The following is a 10,653-nucleotide window of genomic DNA, read 5'->3' on the forward strand; positions in this document are numbered from 1 at the left end:
TGAGTCTAGGCAAGACAACCAAAATCTCAAATCTCTAGCCCACGTACTAAAAATCACCACCTTAAATAATAAATAACAATATCATTTTTTTTAATCAAAACAATTATTAAAAATGTTTATACAATTTAACTTAAGAATAATTAATTTGGGCTAAAATAAGCCCAAATCAATTGGGCTGGGCTACAGTTGGCCCGCAGCCCACCAAAAAAAAAAATTTCATAAATGGATTGGGCCAAGGCCCAATCCAATTAGATAATGGAACCGGGTCGGGTTCCTTGGATTCGGATCCAACCCGACCCGAATCCATCACTAACGGGAGAAGATCAGACTCGGGCAACCCAAGTCTGTCTTCCCCAAACCGAAGAGAGAGAGAGAAAAAGAGAGGAAAGAAGAAGAAGGCGACGCCGGCGGCCGCCACTGCGGAGGTTCGCCGGCGCACCCTCAGTTTCTGACGGGATCCGGAGGTAGCGGCCGCGACTCGAAGCCGCCGGCCGGCCCGATTTGCCGACGAGGCCGAAAACCCCCAAATCAGGTAATTTTGGATTTTCTCATTTAAAATTTAATTAAATTAGAGAGGTGGGAGAGGGCTTACGGGGGAGTCGTGTGGTGGTCTCTGCTGGCTCCGGCGACACTCCGGCTGGCCGATTCCACGGCGACAACTCCGACGGTGAGGAAAAAGCGAAAGAAAGGAGGAAGAAGAGAGAGAGAGAGAGAGAGAGAAAAGGGCTAAGATGGTTAAACAGAGACTAGCATTTTTAATTTATAGATTAGAAAAGGATTAAACCTAATCTGATTCGGATTAGGTGAAATCCCTTCTCTCCCGCTACGTACCGGAGAGGGAGAGGGGAGGGGCTGCACGTGCAGAGCACGTGCACCCTCCTCTCTCAACCTAAATATTTTTTTTTTTTTTTTTTTTTTTTGGTCCTAACAGGCAGGCCCCGTAGAATACATCTCCAACACCGGGCTTGGAGCACGAAGCTTCCGGTGATGATGCAGTTGCGACTCGAAGCCGCCGGCCGGCCAGATTTGCCGACGAGGCCGAATTCCGCGAATTAGGTATTTTTGATTTACCTATTTAAATTTAAATTAAACTAGAGGGATGAGAGAGGACTCACCGGGGAGGAGTATGGTGACCCTAATTTCATAAATCTAAAAATTCATTTAAATTGAATATTCCTAATTTATTTCTTATTTTCTGCAATAAAAATACATAATTTGAAATCTGAAAAATAATAAACAATAAAATCCATTTTCTTTCTATGAATGATAAATATGAATTTTCCAACGATGGCCATGCCACAGGCACGGACCGTGCCACCTGCCGTGCCGTAAGTGGAGAGAAAAAAAAAATAGATACTCACCTTTGCCGTCGCCGCTTGCCGATCACCGTCACCGCCGCCGTCACCGGATTCGGATCCGCAACTTAAGTTTTAACCAATCTCTCGCTCTCTCTCTCGATCTCTCTCTCTCTCTCTCAGTTTCTCTCTCACTCTCTCTCGATCTCTTCTTCTCCCTCAGGCTAGGGCACCCGACGGCAACGGCGGCAGCGACAGCGACGGCGATCGACAACGAGGTTGACGAAGAGCGGCGGAACAATTAGAAAGGGTGCCGTGCGACACCCCTCGTGCCATGTGCCGGTACGCCACCGGCACGCCCCGTGCCTGTCGGCACGACCATCCTTGGAATTTTCTATAAAATACAAAATCTTAATATTTCTAATTCTTTATTGAAAATCCTTGAAACAACAAATTTCTTAACTTCCCGCATAATTGACATCATCATATTGTAAAGTTTCTTATCTTATAAAATTAAACATGATAAGAATAAACATAAAGATGCTTATAATTCATCAATTCTATTTTTAAATAATAAAAATTTAATAAAATATGAGTGGGAACTTGCCTTGATCGCTCAATCCAAAATAATTTGATTCTTTGCGTCCTAATAGTAATCTGCACGAATTCCAAAACGCTCCATGATTGTCTTCTCTTTCCTTTTCTTTTCTTTGGTATGATAAATTTTTTTTTTATCTATTTTCTGTTCTTTTTTTTCTCTAATCTCCCAGAATAATCTCTTTCTCTCTTTTTTTTCTCGGTACTGTAGCGCCTAATTTCTCTCCTAAAAATCTTTCTAGGGTTTTCTTCTAGGCCCCCCTTTTATAATTGAAAAAAAAATTAATAAGAGTACTATTAGAATAAGGATTCTAATATCTTAAATATATATCTAAAAATTTAATTTAATTTAATAAAAATCCTAAAATATAAAAGATAAAATAAAATTTCTCATTATCTAAACTGTATATTTCTATTTATTTTATTTATTTATGTTTTAAAATTCTGGGTTGTCACACAAGTGGTGCACTGATTAACTTTATCAATCATAAGACATGCACATCCAAGATATCATAATAAAAAATGCTCTAATAATCCATGAATAACTATGAAGTAGTAAATTAAATATAATTATGTTGAACAATGAATAAACATCTACCTATGTATAATATGACTGTGATAAACTAACAAAGTAAAAAACATCACTTTAATATTACATTATTCCTAAACTACCGAGAATTCACTTGCCTGACATTACTTCCAAATTTAATCAACTTCAACTGCGTCATGAATCATCCTTGCACGATAATAAATCTGCCTCAATAATAAAAGTAATATATATAAGCACAAGCCTACCTAAATTAATTACTTAATTAATTAATCCACAGTTAGCTATTATGAGTTTGGGGTATGTCCACCTAAAAATCCTTACAGTTATTAATTAGATAGAGTTGGTATATTAATTACAACAATCTGACGCACTATTCAGAGTCATTATACAATTATCATCATAATTATCGTTCCCCTAATAATTGTCGATTAAAAGTAAATTAAAAAAAATAGACCGCATTTAATTAACTTACTTATTGAATATTCAAGCATGTTTAATATGATTATCAATTATTAATATTGATTTATAACAACTATTATAATTAACAAAAACTACCCTTTAAAGATAATTAATAATTGAGACTCAAATTAACAAAGATAATTAAATAATATAAATAAATTATATTAAAATAAATTAAAAAGCAGCTAATCTGTTTGAGCTAACCTAAGGCCCAGAGCAATGGGTTGGATTGTAAGTAACCCAAAGACCATAACACTAACTAACCAAAGTTAGGCCTAAAGCCCAAACTATCTAAAAATAGCCACTTGGGCCGGACCGCAGCGCAGCTCAACTCACAACAACCTTGGGTTAGGCTGCCGCAACGCAACTCATCCCACAACAACCTTAAGTTGGGCTACCTACAGCCCAACCGAACCACACACACCACCCCTTCCTTCCTTACCCTCGATAGAATGCCAGTCGAGAGGAACAAAGAGGGGTGGCTATCGGCGATCACCATCTTCAACAGCCCAGCCCCTCTCTCCGACCAAGGTAAAAGGCACACAAGGTGCTGACCAAAGACGAAGCCTGATCAACCCGAATGAAGGAAGTTCGACGGTGACAAGGTAAGTGAACTGGCGATCAACAAGGGAGACCAATAAGAAAACATAGCTAGAAGGAAGAGGAGGCCAAGGGGCGCATGCACGATGCACGGGTGAACGACCAAGGTGGCCGGCAATGAGAGGGAAGGCTCCTTCATGGCCGACGGCCATGGAGTTGGTCTACACCGCCGCTCAGGCTACGAGAGCCCCAAAGCAACGCACCATTGGCTTCCCTTTGTGGAGGAAAAGCTTCCCAAGTGGCTAAGGAGAGAGTAAACCGGCGGTGATGGCCGGAAAATTGGCTCAAAGCCAATGAGGGGAGGCTACCACGTGTAGCCTCCACCGGGGAATGGAAGGCCCACTAAGGGCATCACCGGCAAGAGGGCGGCGAGAGGGAACAATTGGGACTAGTGACAGGAGGCAAGAAAAAAAAAACAGAGAGAGAGAGAAGAGAGAGGGGAAGAACATGGCAAAGGACACATTCCCCGCACATGCGCGCCTTAGGGTAGTGCACGTGCCGGTCACATGTGCACACCAGAATTTCTTTTTCTTAGATAAATTTTTGATTAAACAGAGGTACAACATAATGATATGCACATAATTAATCATCTGTATAGGGTAAAAGAGGAAATACCAAGAACCACACTAGAGAAAGAAATATGTAGAACAGTAGAAGAGTTATTATCAGGAAATAGAAATTAATCCCACAAACACCAGTCAAATGCTTGTAAGTTAAAGTACCAAATAACTAATACTGCTACACCAGCAACCAATTTGCTACAGAACTCATCATATGCAAGCATGCCGGTATAGCAGAGTGTGTGTATATGTGATAGTTGGACACATGGTTGGTGCATACATGATACATGGTCCACAATAAGTATATTCACATTTTGCTGCATACATGGTTCAGACAAAATCAAACACATAAAAGATGGAAAATTCTTTAACTAATTGGATCATATTTGATAACTCAACAAAGATCATGTGGATGCATGAAACATCAGCCATAACAAATTTATATATGAGGTTACCACAATCTTACATTTTCAAGTGCTCAACTAGTTAGTCATTACATCTCCATTGTCTAACATGCTATCTAGCTATCATTCACCAGTGCTCTGGAAAGCTGTTCATGTGCCACATAAGGTGACAATGGGGCACAGTCTCTCTATCACCCACATAATCCACACCAGCATACGGCCTAGTCATAACCAGCCCGCATAAAGACATAATTGAGTATTGACATAAATCATAGATGCCTTGCTACTGAAACAATTCTATACAAGGATCTTTGCAGTTCCTAATTTTTACTATCCACATATTCATAATCAAATATGCATTTCTTAGATCAGAACACTTGTATTACCTGCATGACCTTCATTATCTTACAATGCCACCAAAACAAAATTAAAGTAGGCCTCCAGCAGGTTCTTTTATTTTCTTTTTCTTTTTGTTTATTTAATGTGTTTCTTTTTCATTTCTTACATATTAGCTATAAAGCGCGGATACGGATACGATATGATACAATACGAGAATATGGCAAATTCTCATAAAATAGGATATGATACATCTAGGATACGGCAATAAATAAATTATATAAAATAAATAAATTCTAATGACAACCTATACATGTGTATGTGCAAAAGAAGTTTATATTTTAATGACAACTTACACATAACATTGCATTCAATATTTCAATATATCTATTATCTACATAAGCATTTAATAGCAAAAACGAGAATAGTGGATCTCAAAGACAATTAGACAAAGTAATCATGTAATACTTAAGCAAAGGAGTCTCTGAAAAGACTGTGAGTGAGAGAGGATTAATTAAACTGTAATACTTAAGTAACCATATCAGAATTAAGTAACCATACTTAATCATGTAATACATTAGCAACCACATCAGAATTAATTAACTGTAAATAAGAAAGAGAAGAAAATCTGCACAATTTCAAAGAAAAATATTTAGAGGACAGGCGAGAAAAAACTAAGAAAAAAAACTGAGGAACAAAACTGAAAATAGAATTTTGAGAAGGGAAAAACAAAAGAAATCAGATGAAAAAAAAAATCATAGAAGAAACAGATAAGAAATTGAGGGAAAAAAAGAGAGACAATTAGAGGGATAAGAAAATACTGTCGGGAGAGTGAGAGGGAAAGATCGTCATTGTCGAGTGCCGAGAGAATAGTGTCGACATCAGCTAATTGGTCGAGAGAAAAGGAGAGAACGGGGAGCGGCGGTGTCGTCGCGGTTGAGAGAGGGGGGAAGCGATGTCGTCGAGAGAGAGGGGAGAGAATGGGACACAAAATCTTTTAGAGGGGAGAACGAAAGGAGAGGGCCAGAAAACGGGTCGGATATATAAAATTCGGATCCAATTAAATCCTACCCAACCCGATTCGAATTGAATTCGAATCCAATTAAATCATACCCAACCCGATTCGAATTGAATTCGAATAAAAATTCCTACCCAATCCGAATACGGATTCAGATATGGGTAAGAGTGTTAAAAGAAAAACCCGGATACGAATTCAGATTTGGGTAAGAAACTTGGATACGGATATGAATACGGATCGGATATAATTTTTCGAATATGGATACTAGTATTAGATATTCGTTTAACCGCATATTTTTTGAATGATATAGTTTGTAATTTGTTTATCTAAATGATGAATATTGTGTTATTAATAATGTATTTTATATTATTTCTATAGATTGATTTTACTAAATTTACATGTATTTAACTAGCAAGCCTCGAGTCGCTGCCTCCTCCCCACCACCTCTCTCTCGATCTCTCTCATTCTTTGCACTATCTCTTTTTCTCTCTTTCTTCATCTCTCTCAAGCTCTCCTCTCTCCCCATTTTGTCGACATTGATCTGCTGTCGTCGCCGCCACAAGGTGATCCCTTCCTCGCTGGGCCGCCTCCCCTCTCTTCCCTTCCCTTCCCTTCCCTTCCCTTCTTTTTCTTTTTCCCTTCTTTTTATTCTATTCTTCATCTTCTTCCTTTCCTTCTCTCTTCATTCTACTCAGCCGAGTCTAGCACTGTAGCACCACAACAGAGAGATTTTCTCTTTTTTCCTTAATCATTTTTATTAATATAAATTAGATTAATTAGACAACTATTTGAAACACCCGTCACCAAATACACGTGCCTTTCACGTGGGTAGAACCCACGTGGTATCCACATGACCTGTTAGTCAAAGTTTCTACATGATAACAAGATAAGAAACCCACATTTCCATAAATAATACAACAAAAAAAAACTCAAATTACACGAACCACAACAAGCCTCAAAATATATATCCATAAATCACGACAGAATAAAAGCCCGCGAAGAGGCTACAATCTATCTAACTTAGTTTACAATAACAAATATAGATAAAAGAGACTATTAACAAATCTTCTTTAGCTCCTCTATGGTCTCGGGGTCATCTACTAATCTGAAAATATTTCCACCAAAGGTGGTGAGCAGAAAGCCTAGCAAGTATATACCTCGACAGTCTAAAATTAGTGTAAGGAAGATATCACACCATATACATATATGCCAACATAATCATAATAATGCGTCCATGCAACATATCTATCATGTCTATATCTACAACTCACATATAATAATAAGGGAATACATGATATGCATTGTTTAAACAATCAAATCCTTGCTCTCATGCTCCCACAAAACCATAGCCATAAATCATCATTATATGCTCATCGAGCTATCCACCACATCATAAACACATGCTCATAAATCATCTCATACATCGAGAAGGGATAGACATCTAGTGGTAATATCATCCGTACATGCCTAGTGACGCTGCATATGACTGATTATCTATGGCCAACAGACTCAAAACCCCAGTCATAAGCTCATATCTCCCTCTCTACAATTATCACCGCTCACAGCGGGATAGTCAAGAGCCCTCAGCTCATTAGTAGATGTCATGACCCTGCGTCATCGAACACCGCTAGGTCTAAGACCCCTACCTCCCAATCATATTTTCATATCACTAGTATCTAGACTCCGACAAGGCAATATGATTACCCGAATGCCACTCAGGCTAACGACCTCAAGCATAGACCGTTTATCCCATAGGCACCATAGAATCAACTCTATCCTTAACCCCAGGTTGAGTTAGTAAAGGGCACTACTTAGTCAGAACTTAACTACGTGGTAATACGTGCAAGTAGTACAATGATCAACATCATCAATCATATGATATGTACATCAAGTTGTCATATTCAGGTATGCACCGACAATCCATGAATAACTATAAAATAGTAAAATAAATATAATTATGCTGAACAATAAATAATTTATTTGCACACATGTGATTTGCATGTCATAAATTCATAAAGTCAACATCACATCAATGTTACACTATCCCTAGACTAGTGAAGATTTACTTACCTGACATTGCTTCCAAGTAAACCAACTCCAACTACGCCACGGGATCCTCCTCGCACGGTACTGAATCTACCTCGATAATAAAAGTAACAATATAAGCACACATTTCACTAATTAATTAATAATCCTACTGACAATCGATACATGTATTGGTAGGTCCACCTAGTATCTCCTTATATTTATTGATCAAGTAAAGTTAGTATATTAATCACAACAATTTGACATACTATTAAGATTCACTAATTTGATTATCATCACATTTACCGCTTCACCCATTATTGTCCGTTTAAATTAAAAAGAATAGACTACATTCAATTACCAAAGTCCAATTATAATTAAATTTCCATTAAAAGCAAATTCATAGAAATACTCACCTACCACTGCCTCATTTATTAATATAACAATTATTATGGCTAACTAGACTGCCTTCTAAAGGTGATCAATATTTAAGGCTCAATTGACAAGAATAATGAATAAGATGACTAAAATAAATTTAAATATTTATGGTGCTACTAATCTGTTTGGACTAGCTAAAGCCAAGCACAAATCCCCCAAGATTGGGCTTGAAGCACCGAGGCAACTAGGCCTAAAAGCTTTTTGGGCTGGGCATCAGCCCAACCCACCAAATCACCAGAGCTGGGCTGGGCCGCAGCAGCCCAACTCACCCACACTCCGCTCCCTCACCTCCAACCCAAACCAAACAAAGGAGATGCTGCCGACGGCGAAGGGGAGCACACCGGCAAATGCCGAGGGAACCCGGAGGAAGGAAACCGGAAGACTGGGGAGTCGACGGGAAAATCGCTGGCCGTCCAAGGTGGCCGGCGGCGACCCCTCTCCATGGCCGCCGGCGACGAGGGGCCCTCTCCATGGCCGCCGGCCATGGAGGTCGCCATTACACCTCAATGATCCACGAGGGCCCCGAAAGCCGACTGCTCAAGCTCCTATGGAAGGAGAGCGAACTCCAAGGCCGGCACGGGGAGGCACAAGGCCACCGGCCGGCCGATCACCCGACGGGGTCCGACGGGAAGGAAAAGAAAAGGAAAAGACATTTCAGGCTAAGTTAAATACAAAAATAACTTCACAATACGGGAGAGGACTCACAGGCAAGTATCTCCGCGGTGACGGCAGGCTCCGACGATGCTGGACGACGGCTGCGGGGTGAGGGAAAAAGAAAAGAAAAGTATTATTTCGCACAGGATGTTACATAATTATAGTTAAATATACTAATTAATATAGTTATTAACTAAGTATACTTAGTATAATAATTAATTAATTATAATTATCAATATTTGCATATAAATATATCTATAGCTTATATATTGTTATTAAATTAATATGTATAGTCATATTGATAATAATTGTATATACATGTTTATATTATACATAACTATTTTAGCATTTTATTATTTTATACTATTTTTGTATAAAATGAAATACTAAGCTATGATAATTATTTTTATATAATCAAATAATAATTATTTTATGTATATTTAGTGATTAGTTAAGTAAGAGTAATTATCACAAAATAACTGAGCTATACTTTGATATTGTATGTACTATACTTTTAATTATATTATTATATATTTGCTATTTTTATGTGTTATAATAAAGGAGATTAATTATTATATGCCTAATATAAATAATTAGAAAACTAGAGTCTTTAATAAATAAATATAATTTATAGCAATAACATAGACGGACGGCAAAGATGGTGGTGGATAGCTGTAGATTAGTCCTGGGGGCTAGGATTTAAAATATCGTAAAGCTTCTGCGGTTATTTGAATTTATTCATACAGCTGATTCTCAAGCAGCTTCTTCTTGAACTTCCCCTTCTTCCTTAACCATAACCAAAAGGTACAACGGCCCGAGCGACCAGACTTAACATAAATGTAGCCACCGGAGCCATTCTAAAAAGGAGAAAGACGCACTACTTGGTGAAATACCGTCGCTGAGTCCATGACATAGCCGGTATCGGTATAATTATTATCGTATCAGCTCATATTTATCAAAAGTAAAATCCTAACGGATCGAATTTACATAAAGATTATCTAATTTATTTAAAATTTAAAATAATAAAATAAAACTAACTAACGAACTCAACCGATTTTATTGACATTACCCACGTGGTGGAACTATAATATACACCAACACAACACAACTGAAAAAAAGTAGATGACGCGTAAAAAATTAAGCTTTTCCTTACGCATTTGATTAGGTTTGCAGCTATTAAGCTTTTCGCTCAAAATTAATAGTATATTTATATATGTGCCTTCCAACTTTTTTATAAAAAATATTACACTTAGACTTCCTAAAATTATCGCCCTTTCTTATATATACCCTTTTTTTTTGGTTATACACTCTTAAAAAATTAAAAATATCTCATCCTCCGACATCATCGTAGATAAAAAAATAATAAAAAAAAAGCTTAAATAATCAAAATCCCCCCTAAGAAGGTTAATGTATTTTAGTAACCTAAAGTTTCTCTTTTTTTTTCTCTAAAATATAAGGATAAATATGTCATGTAGCGCACAGGTAACTTGAATGTAGCACTTTTCTTTTAGCAAAAATTATAAGGCTGTCTCCTTCTAAAACTTATTAAAAATATACATCATCAATAGATAGGAGCAAGATTCTAATAATATACAACTAACCCTACTAAAAGCTAATAGACCATGTAATTAGGGGTGAAAATGAGTCGGATTAACTCTGACTCAACCGCTTCCACATCCGGATTGGATCCGATATGGGTGCATATTTGCTACCCATC

At 37.7% G+C, this 10,653-nt stretch overlaps 1 protein-coding gene across 1 annotated transcript in view; it reads right to left on the minus strand.

Moving 5' to 3' along the window:
- LOC140758683 (pre-mRNA-splicing factor ATP-dependent RNA helicase DEAH7-like) overlaps positions 1–9,049 on the minus strand; it is a 39,895-nt gene extending 30,846 nt beyond the window's left edge. Inside the window, exons 1-2 of the mRNA XM_073094927.1 lie at positions 8,988–9,049; positions 7,890–7,955 (exon numbers count right to left, since the gene is read on the minus strand). Of these exons, the coding sequence (XP_072951028.1) occupies positions 7,890–7,896 (7 nt within the window). The 5' untranslated portion in view covers positions 7,897–7,955; positions 8,988–9,049. The remainder of the gene's footprint in view (positions 1–7,889; positions 7,956–8,987) is intronic.
- Positions 9,050–10,653: the final 1,604 nt, after the last annotated feature.

The sequence above is a fragment of the Typha angustifolia genome, chromosome 4 (assembly GCF_048772165.1).
Source record: "Typha angustifolia cultivar Huaian chromosome 4, ASM4877216v1, whole genome shotgun sequence".
In the NCBI taxonomy this organism is placed as follows: Eukaryota; Viridiplantae; Streptophyta; class Magnoliopsida; order Poales; family Typhaceae; genus Typha; species Typha angustifolia.